This window comes from Vidua macroura, chromosome 5 (genome assembly GCF_024509145.1).
Source record: "Vidua macroura isolate BioBank_ID:100142 chromosome 5, ASM2450914v1, whole genome shotgun sequence".
In the NCBI taxonomy this organism is placed as follows: domain Eukaryota; kingdom Metazoa; phylum Chordata; class Aves; order Passeriformes; family Viduidae; genus Vidua; species Vidua macroura.
In genome coordinates, this window is record NC_071575.1 from 23,296,074 (window position 1) to 23,323,184 (window position 27,111).

The following is a 27,111-nucleotide window of genomic DNA, read 5'->3' on the forward strand; positions in this document are numbered from 1 at the left end:
TGAAATCAGCCCTGAAATGTAGATGCAAAGACCACCCTGCCAGCTCACCTTTAATTTTCCCAGTATTTTCTCATGCTCTTCCCCGTTTTTTTCTTCCTTGTTTCAGAATGGTGTTGTCCACAGGGACCTAAAATTGGAAAACATTCTTCTTGATGACAATTTTAATATTAAGGTAGGATTCTTTTTCTCAGTTTCTCAGAATGGATTTGCATGTTTTATAACATTTTTACCCAAGGTATTAGAAGAGCCATTGTTATGGTAACAGCTACTAAGCAACAGCATCTGGGAAGAGGCTCCGAGGTTTGGAGGTTGGGGGAAGACACCACTGATTCCCAGTAATACACACTAAATGAAGCTTTGCATACTTTGGAAGAGAAGGCTCTGTCCTGCCATGCAAAGGTCATGATTCCCTATGCAGTGTCTTCCCACTGGTAGAAAAAAGCAGAGCATTTCATGCAATTGGGCTTATTGTACAAATTATATTATTGCTGGCTACTTCTGGGGCAAAGAAAAAACTGTTCTGATCTACAAGGTTCAAGTGCCTCCTACAGAACAGTCTGAATGTTCTTTTGATCATGGCTGGAAAATAAGCAAATAGAGTTTCAAAATAAACCTAGTGAAGCACATGTGCTTCATTAGGAAATGGCCTTGGAACTTCAGACACAAACGTATACTTTGGATAGTGATGTAAGTGATGTCATTTCCATACCATTTCTCCCCAGTGAAAGCATGAGAATGACCTTTTTTCCTGTCTTTTTCTTTTATTGTTTATAGCTGTAGTACAAAGTTAAATAATGCAGAGATTTAATTTCCAGTGTAATTTCCTATATGTATCCTATCTATATTCCTCTATAAAATAAGTGTAATCTCTAGGTGGCTGAACCTGTTTTTCACTTTCAACTTTGTTCCTCCTTGGGTAGCTGGATGTAAGGGTGGCTGGATGTGCTCATCCGTGGGCAAACAAGCAGAGGGAGGAACACCAAAGAGTTTCTGCTGATACTTGAGCATCCTTATTTAATTAAAAAAGTAATCAAGGTGCTACTTGCGTAGCCCAGTACCTAAATAGCCTGGGTCTTCCTTTTGTCTCCTCTGAAAGCCCTGGGGCTGTAGGCACTGCCCTCTGTGCTTCACACTGGAGAGATTGTCTTCATTTCGAGCTGATGTGCAATGGAAATGGAAAGTAACATGTGGTAGCTGCCATCTGTATAACGCTGATGACAGAAGCTAACTTGGATCAGCTAGTGGCTTAAAGGCACATAAATATGTGGTTTCCAAAAATAGTCTTTTACAGAAGGCCCATCCAATGCAATATTTGGATGTTTTACTGTTAGCATCCAGTGTTGGAGCAGACCTCCTCTCTCCTGTTCCTACAGGGCTGCTGTCTGCAGCAGCCAGAGCCATTCTCAGCAGTGCTGAAAACAAAAAGTAGCCTTTCTAGGACATTGTATACGAATCAGGCTTCCGCAGGCAGGATGACCTTTCTTTCCACATTACATGCCAAACTATCTTCCCAGCTAATCAGAGAATTCTTGAGAGAAAAGAGGAATTTGTGGAATTTGTTGGCTGTGGAGGGCCGGTCCTCATATGCAAAACCAATCACTTCCTCAAGCCTCTGGGGAGCTGAGCTTTGTTAGACAGCTCAGCTCCTGCCCCTCTCTCCTCTCTCCTTTTTCTGTGGGTAGAGCGGAAGGATGGGGCAAGGACAGGTGGCTTTGTCTGGTCCACACTTGGAGCTGACTCAGGGGCTTCAGAACCACAGATGCATTTCAGCTGCCATAGCAAGTGGCACTGCTGTGGAAGAAATTCAGGTAGCTCTACCTCCTCACATACCTTCCAGTCATTTGGACATCTTTTTCTTGAGGGTTTCCCTTTCCTGACTTGCATTGTGTTCAAACTGCTGTAGGTATTTTTTATATTTCCAGCCTTTCCTCAGCTACATCTCTTCAATGTTAAGGCCTCTGAGCAGGCAAGGCTGCCTTGGCGTGGGCAAGTGGCTTCTTGGCTGTCCCCTAGTCACTACTTGTGCAAAGGGTCTCATGAAACTGAAAAACAGACTGAACTCAGGAAGGTATTGATATTTCATACATCTTACAGTCAATAGTGTTTGAATTTGGATTGCTTCAAGAGGTGACTTCTGGTATGTTTTTTTTTTCTCTGTGCTCTCTTTTTTTTAAACCTTGTGACTAAGGTCAGCTTTGAATACTTAATGTTAAACATACAGCCACTATTTCCCTGATGCTGAAGCTTTGAATATGTTGCTGTGGTTTCTGTGTTACTTGCACAGAATTTAACTTCCCACTTTTTCTTTGTTTCACTAAACAGTAACCGTTGGCAAGGAAACACATATGGAACTGTAAATTATTTATTAGGAGTAAATTTATCAGGTGCTCATTCTGAGAATATTTACATGTAGTTTGTTCAGGCAGAAAAAAAATGCAGGGCTTTGGTATTGACTGAAGGCTTGAAATACTCAGGGGAAGGTATTTTCTAGGAATGGATTGATAGTCTTATCTGTACTTTCCTACTATTTATATTTCATTCAGTGGATTACAAGCACAAAATTGGCCGTTTGATTTTAAGAATGGGAAAATTAAAGGAATCCCTTGTTCTTGGGTGCAATGTCCAATTACATACATGTTTCTGAAGAAATCAGGAATCTATGCATTATGATTTACAAAAACATGTCATAATAATGTGAAGAAAAAATAGGATGTTGTAAAAATGGATTCCTGTATAGCAGCTTAAACAATACTTTTAAAACAGGAAATAAAGAGGACAAGTAATCCATTAGAAATTATTATCCAACCTAAAAGGGCCCCAGGCCATTTTACTTGTTATTACACTAACTTGGAAACCATTCTTAAGCTTTAGATAATTAAATGAAGGTCATAAAGGAGTGTATGGAGACATAAAAAGGGGTCTTTTTTTGTTTTTAAGAGTTGTGATGGTGAGTAATAATCTCTGAAAGCAGAGTCATGTTAGAATACAGCAACAAAGAAACATCAGTGTCTGGAAGCAACAAAAAGTACACATTTTGAAGAGTTCTGCATATCCACAGGCCAGAGTGGAGTGCAGTGAGAGGAAAAAGGTGATCCAATCTGTGGTGTACTACTGGGTTTTTCATGGACTTGTATGCAGTACTATTTCCTGCAGACTTTTACTGAAAACCACTAAATGCAGCAGACATAAATGAATCAAATGAGCTTTAAGCACTTGTGAGACTGAACATCCTTGTTCACAGTAGGGACAAGAACAGTTCCTGGGCTGGGAATTGCAGCTGAAAGAGATGTCTAGCAGAGGTTGATGTAACGGTATGATGAAGCCCAAAGTGATAGAAGAGTAGAACAATGCAAGTACAACAGTAACATAATCCTGCTAACTGCATATTCTCTTGGGCTGGTAAGGGGACACCAATCAGACTAACCACTAAAAACCCACGAGGGTTTTTTGTATATACAGACTAAGTATATGGAATTGGGATTTACTTTGCTGGAAGTCTCACCAACTGCACATATATTTCATTTGCTTTAGGAGACCTAATTATTTCTCTATCTGCACTACAGAGAGACAGATTCTTAAGCGGGATAAAGCTGACAATTTCCATGAGTGTGAACTTTGTGGAATTTATATTCCACACTTCAACAATAACTTACATCTGGTTTATCATAGCTAACAATAAATATGAAACATATATTCCTGAAGCAAGAGGAATGGAAGTCCACTTTTCTGCTCCTCCCAATTTAGGAAGTTTTTTTAACTTTTTTGACTTAGTTCCATTTAAGTGCCAAGAACATGAAGTAATGTTGGCTTCTATTAATCTTGTTTTGGGGGGTATGACAATTTTAATGGGAAAAGCTGATAAACATCAGTCTGTGAGCATGGGAGTGGATTGTAACATAAATACTCTTTTCCTGAATGGTCAAAATGAAAACATGAATGCCCAAGTCTGAGAGTTTCTTAGAGTGAACAATGGTATGTATCCCTATTTATATATATATATATATATATATTCATGCACATCCACATGCATTTTATACATTCCATGGTGTTAAGGGAATGTATTTTCATAAGGAATCACACTGTGCAGTGTTTGTCCTTGTCTTAGCTGCATCCTGAACTAAAATAAAAATCAATGACCAGCATGAATTTTTAACACTGAAATGATCCCATTCTTCCCCTGATTGACAGGGCACACTTCATAAGGCTTAAAACCAACTTCCTGCAAGCCAGGCAAGGTGACTTGATAAGAAAGTGGAATTTAAGGCAATTAAGTGCAATCTGAGCCATGAGAATATGTTTGCAGACTGCAATTCTACACCAGCTGTTTTCAATGACATTCCAACCATACAATGAAGATTTTACAAACCGCATTTATTTAAGGGTTGAATTTTATGCTGTGGGTTGATAATACGCTGTCTGAGGGACTGAGTTCAGTCTTATGAATGAATATATTGAGATGAATTAAAATTAATGAACAGAAGTCAGCTGCTCTTTGAGCAGGATGCATACAGATTGTCAGTGAAACACCTGCACAAGCAGAACATCAAAACAGGGAAGAGTGAAGCATGAAATCTCATATTTGACTTGTGACTTTAAAAATTGTGTCAAAAGGAAATATTAAAAAAGTTTGTTTTTATATATCTATATATACTATATATCTATTTATATCTGTTTAAAAAGCAGATATATGTTCCTGTTTTGGTCTCAACTGTGTAGTTTTTCAGTGTAGTTGTACCAGTTGAGGTAATAGAGATAAAGACTACCTCTTCCAAGAGGTCATTGAACATTGTAATTCAACAAGTATTAGAGGCATTGATGATACACATTTTAGAAAGCCAAGAGTGAATTATGGTGCTGGCAAGTTCTTTTTTTTTCCTACTCACTTTGTGTTTTCTTGAATTTTCTCTGGTGAAAATTCCTGGGATTTAATTTCTTTCTGGTAGAAAAGAAATTAATAAGGTGAAGAAAAGCCAGAGAAAACTCCTGTCTTTTATATCTACAATACCTTTTTTAATGCCTGTGCTTTATGTCTTTTATGTAGGCATTATGTTGATTGTGTGCAGTAATACAAGTATCTCTGGGAAGCAGAAACATTTGGGTTTTAAACAAGATGAAAATGAGATGTGTTGCCTTGTGCTAGAGAAACAAAGAAAATGCAGAAGTTGTGGGAGTATTTAGTGTTACTGTCCTCAGCCTTTGTTTTGTAAGAACAAGAACAGAGAATTGAAGTAAACAAAATATTTGGACCTGATCCTGCAATTCCTACATGGGCAAAATTCCCAACAATCCCAAGGGAAGTTTTGTTTGTGTTGGGCAAGCCGGATTTGGGCCCATTGTTTCCAGTTAGGAACCCGACTTGTGTTTATTATCTCATGATAGACATCTCGTGGGCTTAACAGCTCAGATTCCTCAGCCCCATGTCCCTGAATCTGGAGGAGTGAGTGACTGCCTCACTTTGCCCCTCATTCAGGTGTAGCTACATTGCAGATGATTTCAAAAATCACTTTTTTCAGTAATGCTTAGCTTCCTGCAACACTCCTGCCTCCCTCCTCCTGTTGAATTTAAAGGTAATGGCTTTTGGCTCGCATGTGAGTGATAAGAAGGGTGGTATTTTCTTCTTGCTTTCCTCTGGTATTAATGACTATACAAGATGAAGAGCAGTCAGTGGACAGCAGGTTTCCCAGTATGAGATTATCTTTTCAAGCATGTGCAATTCATCCAGGATAAAATTACTAGCTGATGGTTGTGCAGTTGGTGGCCTCTCTGTGAATGGACCCAAAGCATCCTTGTTCCTAATCAGGAGGACTTAACCTGGGAACCCTTCTTCTCTGAGGGATCTTTAAAGAGAAAAGTAAAGTCCACATTGAGTTTTCCCTATGGCAGAGACAAATATAGCTAAGTCTTTCCTGATAAAGGTTTTTTTGTTACTTTAAGAAATCATTAATATTACAAATGCCTTTTGCAATTCTATTTACAGATTGCTGATTTTGGACTCTCCAACCTTTATCATAAAGACAAGTTTCTGCAGACCTTTTGTGGAAGCCCTCTGTATGCTTCCCCTGAAATAGTTAATGGACGGCCTTACAGAGGCCCAGAGGTAAGAAGGGTCAGTTTTTCTGTGGTGATATGGGGATGTCTTTGATGATAATGTTCTTGAGAGGGAGTCTTAATACAAATATTACTGTACATGTGAGTTCACTTGGGTCTGTTCTGTATTTGAAGTTCTTAAGCTGCTTCACTTTTGTTTACACTGCCTGGTGGGTGGTTAGTGAGATGTTAGATACCATTTTGCCCAGCAGTAGGTGCAGCTGGACATGATGCTGCTCTTGTGGTGCTAACAGCATGGAGAAGGGAAAGGATCAACTTCCCTGGGCTTCACATGTGTTGTGTCTGTATTCCAGGTTGACAGCTGGGCCCTCGGTGTATTGCTTTACACTCTGGTTTATGGAACGATGCCCTTTGATGGCTTCGATCACAAAAATCTCATCAGGCAGATCAGCAGTGGAGAATATCGTGAGCCAACACAGACCTCAGGTATGAAAAAGGAGGGAGAGCCATGTGCTGAACTGAGAGCAGTTCAGAATGGAGCATTTTGTTTGGCCCCTTCCAACATGTTACAGTGTTGTATTAGAATGATGTACACCAAAAAAAAAAAACTTCTACTGAGTTCATCTGCTATAAATTCCCATCTGGATACAGCACTTTCCAAAAGCCTTTTTGAATTAAAGTTTTGTAGCAGATAGATTTTGCTGCCTTGGGGAGCTGTAATGGGTTTTTTTAAGTAGATCTGTGGCACTGGAAGGTATGTTAGCTATTGCAGGTGAAATTGTTCAGACAAGCTGTAAACTGGTACAACATACTGGTACAGAACAGTCCTCTCACTACACTGTGGGCTATCACAAGCAGAGAGAAGGTGAATGGTCGTAGCAACACAATCTCTTATTAAAGAAGACAGGCCAAAATCTGAATTAATGCCACTGTGTTCACATTGGCTTTTAGGATAGCACATTAAGCAGTCACCTCACAGAAGAGTAGCAGCTAAGTCTGACTTATTGATTATAATGACTCCTTCTAGCCTTAAATATCTATACAAATATTATATTTAAATTAATATTTATCTTGTATTGGTTGTTTGCCATTCCTTTCAATTTTCTGTCTTCTCTCTCTCTATATGGAAATAAACCTTTACAATACACAGAAGACTACATTGTGTATGGAAAAAAGTAAATACAGAAACAATAAGGTGTAGATAATTTAAAATATCGCAATTTTGTTTTATTTCCCTCTAAGTTTTGTCATTAGAGTCAATAGATTGGTGACTTCCTTCAGTAATATGTAACTATTCACTTTCTAATGCAGTACAAACATTAATTTATTGGAGAGCCCATAGTTCATTTTCCAGAGTGAATCATATTCTTCTGATAAAAATTAGTGCTCAGAGGTATTTTCCATCGACTGATGGTCAAAGCCTTGTTCCTTTTCACTTTCTCTGTAGTACGAAGCATTATTTTTGCTCATTTTATTGTCTTTATGCTTTCAATTTAAACTGACAAACCTAAGAATGCCCATGTTCTAAAAATGTTACATGCCATTCTTCACCCATAGATGCTCGTGGTCTTATCAGGTGGATGCTGATGGTGAACCCTGAACGCCGAGCAACCATTGAAGACATTGCCAACCACTGGTGGGTTAACTGGGGTTACAAGAGCAGTGTTTGTGACTGTGATGCCATGAGGGACTCTGAGTCCCCACTGCTGGCAAGGTTCATTGATTGGCATCACCGTTCTACTGGCCTCCAACCAGAGACTGATACCAAAATCAAGTGCCTTTCTAAGCCCAAAGGTCCTGAAGTCACACTAGAGAGACAAAGGTCTCTGAAAAAATCAAAAAAGGAAAATGACATTGCACAGTCCATCCAGGAAGGAGGAGCTGAAAATGCCACCAAACCAACCTCCAAGAGACCCAAAGGCATCCTGAAGAAAAGGAGCAACAGTGAACATCGCTCTCACAGTGCAGGTTTCATTGAAGGAGTTGTCAGCCCAGTGTTACCCTCTGCTTTTAAGATGGAGCAAGAGTTGTGTAGGACTGGCGTGGCCATTAAAAGTGTTGTAGAGGGAGAGATAGCAGGCAAATATGGCACTAAGCAGTCTTCACTAATGCCAAAAAAAGGAATCTTAAAGAAGACGCAGCAGAGGGAGTCTGGCTATTATTCCTCTCCAGAAAGAAGTGAATCTTCTGAACTCTTGGACAATAATGATGAAACAGTAAACAGTGACACTTCTCCAGGGGTCACAGAACCATCCAGAAATGGGTCTTACAACCATTCCTGCAGGCGTAAGGGCATCTTGAAACACAACAGCAAGTATTCTACCAACAGCACTGAACCTGCTTTGATTAGCCCTGACACACCAGTGCTGGAGGCCATGGAAGAAATGGTCTTGCCTGGGGATGCATTACCTCGAAGTTACAGTCGCCCTTCCAGCGTAATTAGTGATGACAGTATTTTGTCCAGTGATTCATTTGATTTGCTTGATTTGCAAGAGAACAGGCCAAACAGGCAGAGAATACGGAGCTGTGTATCTGCTGAAAATTTCCTCCAGATCCAAGACTTTGAAGGACTTCAGAACCGCCCACGGCCACAGTATCTAAAGCGTTACCGCAACCGTCTGGGGGACAGCAGTTTTTCTCTTCTCACAGACATGGATGATGTGACTCAGGTCTACAAGAAAGCCCTAGAGATCTGCAACAATCTCAACTAGCAAAGGGAAGATGGGAAAAGGGAGGGAAGGGAGTTATTCTGTGTACCTTTATGATGGAGTAAGCCAGGTCACTGATTTGCTGACAATGGTAGGTTTTGATTCAGAGGAGTTAACTCTACCTATTTAGCTGAACTCCGAGTAAAGTTACCCCAAAGCCATCTCACACTTCTCTAATTTTGTGTCCTCAAAATATTTCCTACCTGACCAGAGAAAAACCTTTGGTCTTTGTATCTGTGATGAAAGCACATCAGGAGCTAGCAGACAAAAGCATCAAGACTTGATGGCTCAAAGTCAAAGCTAGACAGAATTAAAACTGGAAGTGAGGGACACACATTTTGAGAGGTTTGTAATTAATATTATATAAACTTTTTGAAGAGATGAGCTGAACTCTTCAAGATAGATTTGGATGCCTTTTAGGAAAAGAGGCTTTATTTCCCTCTGAAATTATTTGTCTAGGTACAGTGATTGCTCAGTGGGAATCTTTGGCTTGTTTTATGCAGGACACCAGGTGAGGTGGTCACCATGGTCCTTTCTACCACAGTGACCTGAGAGGTTGTGAACATGTTCTAAGATAATTTGAGACACTTGCCCCAGAAGAACCTCATGAGGTGTTTGTGGACAAGAAGTGGAGCAGACATTCATATCTAGACCTCCCACAGTGTCCAAAGCCATTGCTCTTCAGTGAGTAGAAAGTTCTAAAATTGTTTCCAACTACCAGCAAAAACAGAGCCGCAAAAATTATAATGGCAACTAGAAGGAATGGGTATTATCAGCAACTAAATGACCTTTTAAGGCATTTCAACCCATATGTTCAATCTGTGACTCTTTCAAAATGGCCAGCCAGATGAATGCCCAGACAAAGATGGATCTGACAAAGGGTCTCAAGGGTTAACTGACCCTCCAATCTAGAGTTCAGTCACTGTCAGCAAATGGTGCCACCTTGCTGCTAGCTTGTAGTATTTGGGGGTGACAGTAGTTTGCAACCAGAATGTTAGGTAAGGAAAAGGTTGTAGAATGTAGGAAATGGATAGAGGTCAGAAAGTTAATGGGACAATGCTTTTCTGCAAATGAAAATGTTTCTAGGTTGGTGCTAACGGAGCAGAAAGAATTGAATGATGAAATGATAATGGTAGATTTAATAACAGAGTTAGCATAAAGTTGTGGGCCTGCCTCTATCTAGTGTAGCTGGTACTGAGTGTACAATGATACCAGTTAGGAAAAAAAAAAGGATATGTGTTTGTGTTCTCAGATGTATACAGCTATCCAGACCGAAGGCTTCAACTCCCATAAAGGTACCACATGGGTCTACTGGATTACCTGAATGTAAGCCTATGTCAGAAAGGCACTGTGTGTTTGACAGGCCTGGGCAAACTGGAATCTTCAGGCCCATTTCAGTCTCATTTCCATGAGCACATAGCCCCTGGCTTTCTTGGAGGTGCACTGGTGTAATTAAATCACAGGTTTCAGCCAATGATGTCAAATAATCCACAGCTGTAAAACTTGTATCCACACTCATACCCAGAGCAGAGGGACATGGGGCAAGTTCTGGTCTCACTCCTGCCCTGTAACTGGAACTGAAAGCAGAGTTCGACCCACTGTGTCCCAAATTGTAGAGATGGTGCAGAAACGGAAGAGTTCCTCTGGGGATTCCTTGGGAACAGGGGATAAGTCCATATATCGTTGGCATCTGGGACAGGGAGCTATTTCACTTGCAGATTCCTCTTATTCAGTGTGTCATGGTACTTAAGTCTGCTGGTTCCTCCTAAAAATCAAGTGGGCTACCTAGCATAAAGATGAACCAGCTTGAGTTTCCTAAATCAGTTAATCTGCCTCTGTGGAGAATTTTTACCTTTTACTTATTCACTTACACTGGACCAAATTTGACTCTGAAATAAATGGCGTCAATACCGTGAAATCTCTGAGAGACGTACTCTCAGGTGGTCCAAGTGAAATCTGGCCCACTGTCATTTGCTCAGGAAGGGCAACTGCAGGTCACTTCTCTACAGATGTGTACCTCTCTGTATAATATTCAGATGTCTCATCTCTCACAAGCCCTGCATGTGCTCTTTTACCCCATCCCAAACTGGCACCCCATTTTGCAGTGTGTTGAATTAACAGGTTTGCTGTGGTGCATTTTAAAACAACTCAACGTAGTCTCCATGGTCTTTCTGAAACAAGGGTGGATGTGTCTTGCAGCCACAGCTTTTAACTCGTGCCCTGGGGTGTAAGAGCCGCATCCTCAGCTGGTGTGAGTCACTGCTGACCCATGCAGTGCTATCCAGTGCATCACACCTTCCCTGCACATCTGGCACTAAACCTTGAGTGGTGTTACAGAGGTTTCAGGAGGAAGGGAAGGGAGCTCAGCTGGCCGTGGCAGGGAAGTGAGGAGCACCCTGAAGGCTCCTGTGTCCGAGGCTTTTGCCCAGGCCCGCTTCCTTGTGTACAAATGTGAATGAGTGAGTGACTGCTTGCTGCCAAACTGGAAATGTTATGTAGGGATTTACTGGCATGTTACTGGCATGTTACATGTTTACTGGCATGTTATCATTCCTAGAAGAGAAGAAAAAAAAAACTTGACTGCACATTGTTACTATTAGTGTTGTGATTCTTATTTAATTTTTTTTTGTAATACAAAGTCAACTTTTTTATTTGAATTTGTCTTTTTTTTATTTATTGGTCTGAAAGCCATTTCAAAGTTATAATAATATATTTGGTATAATTTAATTGGTGCAACATTATTTTACAGCTCCGGCCAAAATTGTTTGGTGTTAGTTTTTGGGTTTTTTTTTTTTTTTTTTTTTTTTTTTTTTTTTTTTTTTTTTTTTGTTGTTGTTGTTGTTGTTGTTTTTTTCTCCCAATCCTTGGTTGGTTTGAGCTCTACAAGGCACACAGGGAAAAACGCTGGATAATCACCCGAAGTGTTTGTATTTTTAATCTGATACTGTTTTTTATTAAATAAAATGAAATTAATGTAACTGTGAAGAGTTTCTCTCTGCCCCTTTTCTTTTTCACTGTACATCAGCATGAGCCAATGCCAAATGGTAATGAACTTGTCATGCAGAAATACAGCAGCATCTCAGCACTTTGTACCAAGTTGTTTATGCAAACCTCCTTGGCTCATTTGTGCATTTGAATATAATGTGGGTGGCCACAGAGACTCCCTTGCTGTGAAGCATTTGGCACTGCAAAGCACACAGAGCTTTCAGCTCTAGAGAAGTTTGGTGGAGAACAACTGGCTGGGGGTTTTCTGTTGAAGATAAATGAGGTTTGTGGGCCAGGTGTGCTGTAGGTGAGACAGAGCTGGCTGAGCAGACAGAGCACAACTCATTTGTAGCTCAGAGACAGATGGTCATGGTCCTTTCTCCTCCCCGTCTGGGAAAGGGACAGTTTATTGACAATGTTTTCGTTGGTAAAATTTAGGGGGTTTGAGCAGTAATTTGATCAAAAAAGACTGATGGCCATTCACTGCTTTGAGCGTGTGTTGATTTTGGTCAGATGGCTTTGAACAGAGTAATCAGCTGGTGAGAGGGGGAAAAGGGGAGTCAGTTTTCATTTTTTTGGAATCCCCACAATCACCAGAAGGCTTTGGATTGTTTTTCTTGGAAAGCAAGTGGGCATCATAAGGGAAGCTGGGTGTTAGGTATGCTGTGTGTGCTGGGGACTTGTTAAAATAAAGGAAATGGTTGGCAACGTCTTCGTATTGGCTCTGAGCAAGACACCATTAAGCTTCACCCTTGATGCAGCCAGCCAAGATACCTGTGGTGTATATTCTGCTCTTTTAAATTACAGGCAGTTTGGATTAGGATCCAAGGTTTGGATATTATGAAAAAAGAAAAAGGCTTTAATTGTTCTAATTCATTTTATCTCTCTTGAGCTTTTTAAAACAAGAAGCCATGGCTGTAGCTGCTAGATTAAGACCACTTAAAACCCAGTGGGAATAAAGGGAAGAAGCCAGTGATGCAGAAGGGTAGGCAGGTGTTAATACATTACAAAAGGAATGATTATCTGCTGTGTGCTAATTGAGGGAGGAATTATGAGGTATATAGTCAAAGTCAGCATGCCTGTTCTTGCACCTGAGGTGAATAAGGTCTAATTGTGCTGGTGGTGGAAAATATACTGCAAATCTCTTCTGTAACAGCAATTATGAAACAACTTTTTTTTTTTTTTTTAAACACACTAGTTAAAAAATGAAGCTGAGGGCAAACTATTTGTTTAATTTTAAAAATAATGACTTTTAGAAAGTTCTGGATGGCTGGGCATGCTGCACATTTGATGCAAGCTCTGAGGAGTAATTATGTAGATGTTTGTACAGCTCTGAGAGTGTACAGCTCTGTGGTGGGGTGGGAGCTCAGAGTTTTAATTTTCCTGTTTATTACAGAAGCTAAGTGCAGAGCAATATGCCTCTGCTGAAGTCACATAGTAAATCTGTAGACAGACCTGGTCGTCCTTTATGTTTACTGCATAGGCATTCCAGTGGTTCTCAGAAATTGCTGAGTTTTATGCTTTGGGCAGGACCGGAACAAGGAAACAAGAGAGGAGCATTTTTAGTTACTGCAGACAAATTTGTTATTGACTCCATAAGCATGTACAGTAAAACTTTGCAACAGCAGAGCCTCAGTTATAGCTACAGGGTAAGTCATAACCAGCCTAATGAAAGGAGATGTCTGATACTCATGTAAATTTTGTATATATAAGAAGCATATCAGTTTGACTCAACATTTATCTCAGTGATTCACAGCTCATTTTAATGAGCTGCTTCTGGAGACAAATCTGCAAGAATGCTTTTGTTGAGCCTATAGACACTGATGTTTGCTAGCATCAGCCAAGGTCTCATACCTGTTTGAGGTTTCTCATTTCAGGATTTCAACAGAGAGTTTTACCACAGCAGAGAACAAGCTGTGTTTCCACTGCCATTATTGGTATTTAGAATTCAAGTGGAGCCTTTTTTATTGTCTGGTGGAGCTGTTTTTCCTCCTTGCCAAACCAAGACATCCTTCTCATAAAAGACTGAGTAATTTGGCTGAAGAAGCAACTTTTTTGGATAGATGATCTGAGCATTTTTGTTTCTGGCTATCTCTCTCTATTCCTTACTCCCTGCCCCATATTTCCTGGAATTTTATCAGTGCAGAAAACCCTTTGATTTGCATGTCATCTGGCCATACAGAGCCCTGAACTTTTAAGGAAATTATATTTATTTGCACTGATGCTTAATTGTTCCTTGGAAAAGCATTTTACAAGACAATTCTATGAATCTGCAGAAGACTCCTCATCCCAACTCAAGTTCATGCTGAGTATTGCACCAGGCGCAGGGCCACGAAGGAGTTAGGCAGGTGACTGCTATCAAAATAAGGAAATCCGCTGTGGGTGCTGGCTACAGGTGTACTTCTGGGTCGGGACATCACGCGACTTCTTCATTCAGCAAAGCATCTTGACTGCCAGTGTGAACTCAGGGTTTTTTGACACTGAGCACCTCTGAAAATCTATGCCCAATCTGTGATACAATGAGCACCCTGCACTGAAGCCTTTGCTGTCAGAGACCATTGTGGGAATGTTGGCGTCGACCTGCCTCCCGCCTCGACATTTTCTTTTTTGCCTTTTTCCCTTTCACTTTATCCTATTTACTTAACACAAATAAAGCCTGTCTCTCTCTCTCACATAGTCCAAATCCTGCTTGCTGTCCTGTTTAGCTTTGCTCCATAGACTGCATAAATCTCCTGTCAGGACAGTGGGTTGAACTTTGTTCCCAAGGTCCTTTTGCAGCTCTAACCCTGGCTGTGCCATTGTTCGGCCTCGGAGGCCGTTGAGATCTCTGCAGTGGTAGCTCCAGCACAGGTCCTTTGCAGGAGGTAGCTTTTCTTCCAGGATGCAGAAACTGTGGATGGAGCCCTGAGCTAAGAGCAGGGAGCTCCCTGAAACAGGCACCAAGCTACAGGAAAATTACAAAGCTGGGCTGCCAGGACAAATGGGTTAGACTGACCCAATATAAAACCCTGGTGAGATTATACCCTTCCCAGCAGGAATCCACTAAGAAAACTGTGCTCCTTTCATAGGCTGGGGAGATGCTAATGCATTTAGAAATACGAGGAAGGAATAACTGTAGGACTGTCTGAAAAGCTGTGGAGGAGGGAGAATATTTCTTGTGGCTCTGCAGTACATAGAGTTTATTAAGAAACCCTTCCAAATTTCAGCCTCAGAGATAACAGGACAAGACATACTTTAAATAGAACCAAAATAAATTCATAACAGATGTTAGAAAATATGTAAATATATATTTGTATTTACATATAAAGTCCTAGCCCTTGCTTGCCAGGCAAGAATGCTAGGACCAGAGCATGTGTCATCATCCCAGCTGCACTGGGAATTATCAAAAATATTTCTTTAAATGTTCCTTCAAACTCTGCTGTTCTCTTTAGCTGCACGTCCTCACAGCTTGACAATTTAATCAGAAGATTTCTTGAGACAAGGGATCTGCTGCCTGAGAAGAGATCTTTAAATTTCCATACAACTCAGTGCCACAGGGAATGTTCAGTTAGCTCCAGCCCTGAGAAACCCCAAGGTACTTAAGCCCCTTGCATTCCCAGGACACAATTTTGTCAGGGTAGAAACAGGCAATGAGTAACAGTCAAGTATTACATCCCCAGATGGTGCAAACTGATAGTGACCCAACCTGGACAAGCATCCAGCCTTAAAAATCAAATTCCTATCATTGTGAAACTGTGACTGGATTGAGTGGGAATGGCTTCCAGCCCCAGGTGCTCACCATTTGACCCCTCCATATGAGGAATTCTGTATTTTCAAAAGCAGTGTTAGAAATACCTGTTTCTGAGAAGCCAGTTTCAGCTACCTACACCTGAATTTTTGAAACTGATGGCCACCACCTGCTCTCTGTGACCTCAGCCTTGCTGGACCTCAGGCTGGACATTTCAAAACAGTGATACTCTGAAATCTTGAGCCTTTCCTTAGCTGTCTGGGGTCTTTCAAAACACTGACACACCAGGGGATTGTAAAATTTTGGGGAAATTGAAAAATTCTTCAGCTGAAAAGGAATTTTATCATTAGTGGTGATTTTTTAGGAAATCAAAATGTTTTTAATTTCTCAGGAGTGTATGAGTGTGAGTACTGCATAGAAGACAGGAAGCTTCAGCTCCTTAGAAAAACAAGATACTTGCAAAGCTTTCAACAGCCCAGAACTTGAGTGTTACATTTCAATAAATCTGTCCTTTCCTAAGGGAAATGATGCTTTGGTCAAGTTTCTAGTGTGGTCTTATCCCAGGGTATCCTACCAGACCAGTCTGTGTGGGCATGGAAATTGACCTCTTTTGACATTGATAAAGAAGTCACAAAAAGCCCAGATGAGTAGCACGTGAACAACATCACCTGGCCTATGAAGAAGTAACTGCAGTTGCTTTTTACTAGAGCCAGTATGTTGTTTTCTGAAAAGTTCTAAATTATTATCCTGATCTAGCAATGACTTAGGCAGCTAACTCTGGAACAAACAAAACTATTGATGATTACAGAAAATGTGGCAGAGTAGGGGCAACATTTTTTCTTGGTGAGAGAATAGAGGGATAATCTTCTCTTGCACTGGATATGAGTGAATAAATTAATTTCTTCCTACTGTTTCATACTGAAATTGGAGCAGATTTTTTGGACCCTCCCTAATTTCTTTTCCCAGGGCAAGTACAAGTAGTTAGGTTTGCTCACAAGAGATACAGATTTGTCCCTTGTCACCATTTGCAGCGGGATCACAGTTGCACTGAGAATGGGATCCTGCTGGCTGACACGTTGAGGGAGAGCCCTTAGAGCCCCTCCTGGTAGCCCTGGGACAAAGGCAACTTTAGCGTGAGAGAGGGATCAGAGCCATTAATGTGCTTTAATGGGGCTGTCAGGGACAGCTTTTGTTAAAGTTCTGCCATACAAACAAAGGAAAATTTGCATATTTTCCCCTCTGACATCAGCAGCTCCTAAGCACCTGCAAAAGCACCCTAGCTACAGAGGGCATCTCTAAAAATACTTCAGAAAATACATGTGTTGAGAGCAGACCTGATTGCTGCAAACAGCAGAAAAGCCTTTTTTGACAACACACTCACTAAAACTTAATTAAAGCTGTGCTGTTCCACCACAAAGTTATCTGGCTTTTCTTCTGGCAAAGCTGGTACTGAGACAGGAATTCCTGCATTAGTTTATCTGCCTTCTCCCTTTAAACCTTTTCTTCTGAAGAAGACTCGGCCAAAAGCTGAAGCAAAGGTCCTCCAGTTATAGAAACTAAGCTCAAGTCAGTTTGAGGAATGGAACAAAAGTGACATCAGTTTTGACCAGTCCAAGCTTGTCCACACTGCCTGCATGATCATTCCACGTCTAGTGCCAAATTCCCAGAAATACTGTGAGGCCATACTGAGTAACTGCCCACTAAATGAAAATGTGTTGGAAGCATCAGAAGGCTCTAGATTAATTAGCACCCCCGCCCTGCTATATACGGTCCTCACCACACACAAGCACTTGGTTAACTGGTTTTTGAGAGGACAGTAGAAAGCCTGCAAAGCTTAAAGGAGAGATTTGGGTTTTCACCACTAAAGCATCCATGCTCTCCTTCACATGCATGTGAATAGAAAGCCTTTGTTCAGATCAAGCCAAGAAGAAATAAACTGTTGTTGAAAGGTCATTTCAGCTTGTTTGAGGGGTGAGGAAGAGCTAGAAAAAATAAACAGATGTGGTCTTCTTACCAGTGATTACAAATACTGTCTTTCATCAGAACAGGCAAGGTTTTGTTAGAAATAGCTCTTTTTGTGTTGGACTAATTCATTGTAGGTTCAGGCTAGAGGTTTTATAAAAGCTTTAGCTATCACAGTTCCTGAGTGTCCCACTTGAGGCACCCTGGGAAGGTTTGATTTTTAGAGGATGAGTGGTTCCTATGAGGACACAGCAAATGTCGGTGCTCATCTGCCTTGCAGGTCTTGGTGGCTGCTTCTTTGAGTGGTACCTGTCAGCATTCAGGAAATTATGAGTTCAGCTAGCTGTTAGCAGAGGAAAGATCTCCATTAATCTGTTCTCTATTGAGATCTGGAGGCTTTGCTTGGATTTCATATTCCACCATAACAAGAATCTACCACCACGTTGGAAAGCAACCATATTAAGTCCATCTTCCAGTAAAGCACCACCACTTTAATTAAGAAGAGTTTTGCTACAACTAATGCATTCATTTTAAAAGGAGGGTAGGGAGTGGGCCCATGTGACATTTCAAATGTAACTGTGCCAGGATTTCCTGTAGTTTAGTTTTTTAAATGAAATTTCCCCCCTTATCGATCTCATATGAACCCTGATTCACTAAATTGCTCCTATAAATAACTTTCACATGTTTAAAGGTAGGCCTGCCTGTTCCTTGCTGACTCAGGACCATGGCTTTCTATTTGAGAGTGAAATGCTGCTCAGAAATCCCCAAAGGTCACTTTTCAGTATTATTTTTTGACATTAACTCAAAACGCTTGGCAAAAATGCTTCAGTAGTGGTTTTCCTAAAAAAACTGAGCAATATTATATATCTGTCTTTCTGCAAATATGAAGCTTTGGTACAAACCACAGCTTGCCTGGCTATGTCCTGATTTCTTCTTCTATTTTGAGTATTTATTTCTGCAGATAAATGGCTTGCAGTACTCTGTCATACAATTGATCATTAACAAATCAAAGCTGGAATTTTCAAAAACAGTCAGCATAAGCCTAGCTCTACTCTTGTTCAAGTTACTGGCAAAACCCCTAGTGATGTTTTTTGTTTTGTTTTCTTTGATTTGTTTGTTTGTTTGTTGGGTTTTTTTGTGGGTTTTTTTTTTTTGTTTTTTTTTTTTTTTTTTTTGGTGTGGGTTTTTTTTTTTTCCTACAGATAGCCCCTCATAAGCCTATCCTATATTCAGAAGAGTATTTCCCCATTTCTGGTAGAATCATTATAGGAATGAACATTTTGGCAAGATAATAATGATAACCCTGATCTTCTTTTATATAATTATGGATTCAGAAGGAAATAAATCAGCAAGCTTAGTGATGGAGAGAAAAACTGAAGAGATTGTTCCAGTACATCCAGGGTCACTGTCATATTTGATTTTGTAGCCCATAAAATCTCTGCTGTAGTGGACACCTAAAATGACTGGCTTTATGTGCTGATTTTTCTTTCCCAAATGGCATAGGTAGGCTCCTTAGGCTGTGGTTTAAATTTTTTAAAAACCCAAGAAAAATAATAAAGCTGACCTTTAACCTGCTTAATTTCTTTTTAAGTGCCAGAATAAAGGGAATAGTCTTTGAGGGAAAGAATATGCAAAGTCAGAGCTCAAAGCAAATGGATATTGTAAGGAGTCTTTCCTCACCTCTTTCCATACTGGGTTTCCCTGACCCCCATGGGCTGTGCAGCACTTCCAGCGCCGGCACAGGCTGGGCACATCAGCAGCAACCTCCCCGCAAGCCCACACCTTGCTCCAAAAGTGCCATCACACCCAGGAAACCTCTAGGATCCCTGTTGTGTTGTCCCTTGCAAATATCCTCTGCACCACACACACCTTGAGCTGAATGACTTCAGGGATCCCCTGAAGTAATTTGTATCTACTTCCACCACTGTTTTGGTTTTTTTCCCCTTGAAGCATACCCTACTGCTGCTCGTGTTACTCAAGGGCCAGGGTGCCTGCACCATGTGTTTTCCTCCAGTTTGTTCAAGCTAATTTGATTTGTGGATTTGCAGAGACAACATCAGAAACCGATTCTTAACTGGTCATCCCACTCCACAGTTCCTTCCCCTTAGACAAAGCTAATTCACACCTTCTCCTGGAACAAGCAATTTGCTTTAAAAGTAGATAACCAAGCTCAGGAAGAAAGGAGTGGCTGGGGGGACTGGAGCAGTTGGTTTCTGTGTTGGGAATCCCTGCCACGCTGAACAAAATCTCCCCTGTTTGCTGAGCAAGAAGGGAGAGTCACTTCGGGTGCCTCAGACCTGCACTAACCTGCAGAGTTGGCAGGCTCCGCCCGCCTGCTGCATCCAGGTGGACTTCACTCGGTCGAGCGTCTGCTCCTGGCTGCTCATTCAGCTTTTTTCCTATATGTAAAAAACAGTAATGTTATTTTTATTTTAAAACATATGAACTAAAAAAATCAAACTGAAGCCTACGTCTCCCATGCTCTTTGATGGCTGCTGTCTGTGTGGGGCACACTGCAGTACATTGTGGGAGTACAACACGTACACAGCTATGCAATTTTTATGTGCATGTATCCCAAAGACTTTCTCTGAGCACAACTCTGATCACTGATGTCATGATTACTCATGTCAGATGTCTCATGGTGGCTTTCAGGCCTTTTGTTCCACTTTCATGATGACTATGGGGAGGTCTTGCAAAAGTACCATCATCAGCCAAAGAAATGAAAATCAGCAATGATTTTGGCTTCTGTCAGTGAGCAAAATCTGCAGTTCAGGAAATTTTGAGCTATTGTTATAACAAAAGCAGCTCCCTCTCATAATTTTCATTTGCTTGGACTTGGATCTTTCTCTCAGCTTTTCCACACTTGAATTCTTTATGAATTTACTGTGAGCTAAATCAGAGAAACTGGAGACCTACATAATGTTATGAACAGTTTCCAGGTGTTCCCCAGAGACACGGGCAGGGCTTTCCTAGTTCCCATAGCAACACTAAAAGAAAACAACTAACTCTAGCTAAGTACCGATATTGAAATGCTAATTAGCTAATTGCTCTGTTTGTTTTCTCTAAACTACCTGGCCTCCCACCCCTCCACGCTGCCATTCTGGGACTAACATGCAAATAAAAACCCCTTAGGATCATGGGAGTATTTTTAGGAGATAAAAATGAATATAAATCAAAAACTGAACACAATAGAGGAGTCTAGATAAATGCCCTAGCTGAGGAAGAGGGAAACACATCCCCTGACTGGCTTTTAACCGTCGCCATCACCTAAGAGAGAACAGACTATATTAGGCTCTGAGAAGCAGGGAGATAGAGACAGAGAGCCCTGGTGCTGCCACCATGGAAGGAGCGGGGACAGCTGTTGTTCTGGACTTCAGCAACAGACTCTGCACACCACGCCTCCTCATCCTTGGGCCACCGGTGTGCCACAAGGAAAGGAGAAAGGACAGCTGCTGCTCGGGACTCCAATGACCGACTCTGCACGCCACCTTCCTTTCGGCTGCCTGGGAAAGCTACGACCGCGGGGGCGAGCTCTGCGTCGAGCCCCCTGCCCAGCTGATCTTTTTAATAAAGAGCTGAACATTAATAAAGGCATTAGCCCTGTTCATTTCACATAACACAATCACTGTCTCAGTGATTTTGGGTACAGACACATTTTCATAGGAAAAGTTGTGAAAACACTATAAGACACTGAAAAAAGAAATTTTTTCCAGCTTCCCTTCAATTTATAATTAGAGCACTTAATATAAATTTCAAAATACCAAAAACTTCAAGCAGGCATGCAGATCAGTCATTCTGCAATTGTATTTAGAGGAGACTTGAGAATTTGTACATAAGAGGCCTGAAGAACAAAGACGTCTGCCCTCAGGAAGGATATTAATATTGAAGGAGGCCTACATTTGAGCATGCTTCTATCCCTGCTTCAGGGGATTTTCTTCCAGCAGGGATTTTCCTGCTTCATTTGCTAATTTCCCTGAAGACATTTTGACAAGTAGGATGCCTCTTTACACTTTTTGTTATAGCCATGGTATTTGAGGGAGACAAGTGAAAATCTACAAATCTGCATGCATACAACAGAGGAAGGAGGTGTTAGTATATGCTTAAGGGCAGACAAAGGATTATATTCTAATCTGCTCATTTTGCTAAACAGAAGTTGTACAGATTTACTAGATATTAGTTGTGTCTGTTTAAATTACAGTTTATCTTTTAAAAAGTAACCAGCCTTGGTATAAACATTCCAGCGGATGAAGAATCAATCACATTCCTTGGGAAATTGTTTCAGTCATTTATTACTAATACACAAAGCTGAGATTTTCAGAGTCACCTTGAGAAGTGGGCAAACCAAGACCTGGAGGCAGTTCATCTTTAAAATCTCCGTATGGAGGAATTTCTTCAGCCTTTTGATAGTGTACTTCTGGAGCCTAGCTGAAATTAAAGTGCCATTAAGTTCTTGAAGTCTTTTGATCTCAAGGAGAAATTTTAAAATGGTTGGAAAATTTGAACACTCAATTCATATTTGCTGTGTGCATTGAATCTCCTGTGTCTTTCTTCCCAAAAGTTACATACAGACATATATATACATATAAAATGACTGAATGAGTAAATAGAAACTGCCTGTGTCCAGAATCAGTAAGTGCAAAACAATGCTCTGGTTAAGCTTCCATCCAGTCCTGTGGGATGCATATGATGGGAAATGTTTCCCTGTTGTTTACATGGATCTGAAAAATGGGGTTTTGGCATCCTGTAGCAAATGCTCAGGGAATGTGTGCTGGGACATTGGAACACTTGTTTCTCTAGTGCCAAACAAACAAAACCACCTGCCCCCCCCCCCCTCAAAATTACTGGATAGTATTTTCTAATTGTTTTTGGAAAAAAAAGTATTTTTTCCACTTCAGTTAACACATTGTCATGACAGGTAAATTTATTTCCAGCAGTGTTCTACTGTTCCAAGTCTACCCACAGAATGTGCACAAAATTCTTAATTAATCTCTTACAGCAATTAGCTTTGAAAGTACTCTACAGGGTTTGAATTTTGTGAATATTGACTGATATAAAAATTCAAAGGAAACCCTCAATTATTTGACAGTGGAGCTAAGTCTGTGTTACAAAACGCAAAAAATTGACCTGGACTAGAAATCATCCCTGACCTACTGCCTGATTTTCTGATGCCTCTTTCTTCTGGTATCAGTGATAGCGTGTGAAAAGTAACCACAAAATATGTAGCTTCATCATACCAAAAAGACACGTAAGTAGGAGAAGGGGACTGGATTTCAAGAAAGCAAGCTGGATTTATGGAGGAAGATGAAAAAAGCAAATTATGTTTAACTTGGCTGACAGACAGCTAAAAAAGGGGATATGATAACTGCCTACAAATATTTGAAAGATGCATAATACACCAAGGAAAGAGGGAAATAGTTCGAGACAAAGTCTGGTAAAGCAAAATTTAGGCTGGGTAGAATGCTAACAATGAGACCTGTCAGACTGCAGAAAAATTTCCCGAGGGAATTAGTCAACACCTCATTAAAAAAAAATACCTTGGACAGCATGCATTGAGGGGGATTGCAGGGAATAATCCTTCAGTGAGAAAGCCAGGGACCAGGGAGCTTCATAGGCCACATTCTCTCCATTATTGCTCCTGTTTTCAATAGCATATTACTTTAAAGATTTTCCCAACAATGTTTTTGAGGCATGAGACTTTTATTTCCTCCCTGCCAAACAGTAGATGGAGGGAAATTCTCTTTGAGGGAAATTACTCTTTTTATGGAAAAAATTGAAACATCAAGAGAAAGTCACTGTATTTGGAATGGGAGCAGTGGAACACACCAAGATGGTGTTGTGCCAACCTTCCTGTCCCCAGGAAAGTTTCAGTGCAGCTGACAGAAGTGTTCTCATTGGAGTGCTGTAGAATTTGAGACAATCTGGCTTTTGGATCATGCATGTAGCTCCTGTTCAAAATAAGCTCTGTGGTGGACTTGCACTTGAGCAGCTTTTCTGTGTCAAAAGGCAATCTGCCCTGAGTCTGTCTTTTTCTTCTAAATCAGCTAATTTGATTTTGTCAATCCAGCTCCAGAGCACTTCTTTTTTTTTTTTTTTTTTTTTTTCAATCTATACCTGCCTTCACTATTAGGGGTTACATTTCTATGCCAGAAATACCAGCCTATATTTTTCCCCAGGACTGAATCCCTTGCATGATCTACCACAGCTGAGACTTAACATAGCTGGAGTGGAGCAACTGTGAATCTACTTAGCATCAGTGTTATGAAAGTCAGTGGAAACAGCTGATGCCTTAAAATGAGAAGGGAACCAGTGTTTCACTGCACATTTATGCCGATGTAACTCCTCTGCCTCATACTAGGATAAACTGAAGCTAGGCAGCAGTGAATCAGACCTAATATATTTAGTACTTGTATACTAAATTTATGAGGCACCCAGTGACATTTGCCTTATGTATAATGGTAGCAATCCCAGCAGGATGATCTAATCATTCATGAGGAATTATGGTACAATGTTGGAGTTTATTTAATGTTTAATGTTCACAACAACCTCCAGCATTGATTTTAATCTGGTTGCTGCTCACATTGTGAAACAGATCTCTGAGGAGCAGCAGAGGAGATCAACCACATCCCATGCAGCATGGCATATATCAGCAGTACAAGGCTGCACTGTTTGTCTGACAGGCAGAGGAAGCAGAATTGATTCACACACCAGAACAATTCCTCTCACCAAGACATTTAGGAATGCATCAAAGGAAACTGGTCTGTTTCTGCAGGCTTCCTCTGAGCAATGGGCTTACTGTAAATCAAAGGCTAAAAAAATAGCACTTTTTAAAAATGGTGCCCTTGACAAATGGAGCAGGAAAACCTGTGAAAATTTGGATGCAGAAGAATGACTTTTCAAGGAGTGCACGCCAAGGTGTTAATTTTGCAGTACATCCTTAGAGTGGCACATTTTTCTGCTTCTAACATTGTATTCCCTCCAGGAGGAGATCGAAGCCAAGAAAGGTTTGCCACCTCCAGGAGATAGACTGTCTCTTAAAAAGAATCAATAATAGAGGAAAAAAGGAGGAAAGAGAACTTACATCCAAGTTGGTTTCTCAATTTCTAAGGAAAATGTTCCAAATAAGTGAATGAGATTTTTATAACCAAAATCTCCTTCTGGGGTCCTTCCAGCTTGGTTCATGTTCCCTTCAAGCCATTTTAACAGCAAATATTTCCTGAGCAGGAAGAGCAAATTGTTCTGCTAGTGGAATTTAGTCACAAGGTTTTAGGGAAATAAAATTAATATTCACAGCTGTTGTGTCAGTGCCACAGAGAAGAAACAGATTCACGAGGATGGCTGGTTTGTATCCTGTCCAGCCTTCATCCAAGATTGGCGAGCTCATTTTGCTAATTTTCCCCTAGAGAGATCACTATTTTATCCCCTCAATGACTTCTTGAGCTACTTGCTTAAAAGATGTATTTACATGGCATCTGTTTGTGTGATTGATTGTTCTTATGACTTGTTGCTTGGTAGCGGCTTAAATACTGCATTAAAAAAAAAAAGAAGCATAAAAAATTCCTTCCTAGTAAGTTAAAGTTACATCAAGGAGGTTCTCACATTTAACAGTCCTGTGACCACATGTGACAACGTGGTGAGCAACTGGACCCATCCAACTTGTTTGTCTTGGGCTGTCAGAGAAACAAATGACCGTGGACTTTTCTTAAAGAAGCTTATAAGCAGCATTTTAAATGTCATGGGGCAACAGCCAAGGCTCTTGTACTCTCCAGACAAAAGCACACCGCCTGTGAGCACTACCGACACAGATCCTGCTTTCTGGCTTGGAGGAAAAGCAACCACACTGCACCTCCCACAGCCATTGAAACAGCTGGCAGAATAGACAGCCTCATGTGGATCCTCTTCCCAGCTGCCCCATATTTGCAGCACAGTCTCCCTGCTCCCCATCACATGTTGCTTGCTCAATGAAATGGCCCTCAGTGTGCCACTTCTAGTCAGGTCTCTGTATGTGCTCTGGCCAAGGATGCTTTGAGGTAGGGGACATGAGCCCTCAGCCCAGCATGGGGTGCTAAGTGCCCACCATGAACTCCCCTGAGCAAGAGACCAGACTGCAGCTGTGTGCTGGGTTTTGTTGTGGAGGAATAGGGACATCTGAGAGTGAGACAGAAAAGGGAGAGGATTTACACATACCAAGAAGTTAATGAAATTAGAGGGAGTCAATCTATGACTCTGCATCATTTATTTCTGGGGTAACTCTAACGCAGCTCATGGCACAGAACATTATTGGGTACCCTATGGCTTCTCCCCCAGGAAATCTTGGAGGGCTTGATCTCACCATTGGTAGTGGCCATGGGACTGTTGGGAGAGATGTCCCTGCAAGCCTGGCAGATAGTGCTAATTATCAGTCACTCTGCAGATGATCTGCAGGGCTGGCTGTACAAGCTGCTAAGGAGCAGTGCTATTATCGGGTACCATGTCTGGTTACCTTATAAACCCAGTTAACAAGAAGGGTGGGGGGGGGGGGGGGGGAGAAATTCCTATATTGTGCAGAGGACTCTTTTCTCCCCCCCTGTTGTTTGGATCTTTGCCACTGTTTAAATTTAAGCAGATTTGCTATCCCAACATCTGCAGTTTGATTATTTGACTATTGCCTGGCTCAGGGTCAAACCACAGCAGAATACACTAGTCTGTGATTTACAGCCTGGGCTGTGATTATAATGGTTTTATTTTAGTTGGACCCCTATTTACAAGCTCATTTGTATTAGTGCACAGTGTTGTAATAACAATGGTAGAATTATTAGGTCTCGCAGAAACAATCGCACGTAGTAAATGGCTGCAGCTCACAGGGCGCTGCTTAAGTGCTCCAGCAGCCCTGCGATGTCTGCAGCACAGAGGTTGCCATTTTAATAGCAAGGTGGGGAGGGGAGCGAGGACAGGGCCGGAGAGGGGGAAAGAGCCGGGGAGAAACGTGGTTGTTATTCATTCTTTTCTAAGTAAATAGAAAGGACGTGTGTTTCCTGGATTAGCCACTGAAAACAAATGCTGAGAAGGGAAAGAGCTGGTGTTTCCCTCAGCAGGGTTAAATAAGGTACTCTGCCTCAGCGCTGATGGCCGACGGCTGCTCCGAGCCGCTCTGCGTGCCATGAGGGATGCCACAGTGGCCTGCCGAGGGAACCTGTGGTAGTGGGGAGGGTCCTGGATGGCCCTGGGTGTCTCGGCTTGCCCTGGAGAACCCATGGCCACTCGCGGTGGAAGTGCCTGAGGTGCAGAAGCTCAGCCCTGAGGGCTGCCTGCCACCTGGCAGCAGATGGGTGGAAGGACGAGGTGGGACCGGGGCTTTCGTGGCACCTCTGAGGGGCCATGCTGAGGCCGGCCCAGAAGGACCGGTGTGAGCCATCGTCAGGGTGTCCTGTCACCATGCAGGCCTGTGCCGCTGCTCCACGGGCATTTTCAGGGCTTGCCTTGGGACCCTGTGCTGTCTCTTTTTTCTTCTTGTGGAAGCAGGAAGGATACTCAGGGTTTTACCTGGTACACCACAGTGCCAACCCCACCATGCCTGAGTTTAGCCACACATGGCTGGAGCCGACCACTGCCGCACACCTCATGTTTCACCTGCCAGTGTGAGGAGCACTGACAGCTCCTGCTGGAGACTTGCAGGTGTCAGGCAGTTCTGAAAATTAGGTTTTT

The 27,111-nt window shown here is 41.5% G+C and overlaps 1 protein-coding gene across 1 annotated transcript in view; it reads left to right on the forward strand.

Moving 5' to 3' along the window:
* NUAK1 (NUAK family kinase 1) overlaps positions 1-11,741 on the forward strand; it is a 46,674-nt gene extending 34,933 nt beyond the window's left edge. Inside the window, exons 4-7 of the mRNA XM_053978441.1 lie at positions 107-172; positions 5,978-6,097; positions 6,402-6,534; positions 7,606-11,741. Of these exons, the coding sequence (XP_053834416.1) occupies positions 107-172; positions 5,978-6,097; positions 6,402-6,534; positions 7,606-8,759 (1,473 nt within the window). The 3' untranslated portion in view covers positions 8,760-11,741. The remainder of the gene's footprint in view (positions 1-106; positions 173-5,977; positions 6,098-6,401; positions 6,535-7,605) is intronic.
* The last annotated feature ends 15,370 nt before the right edge of the window (positions 11,742-27,111 follow it).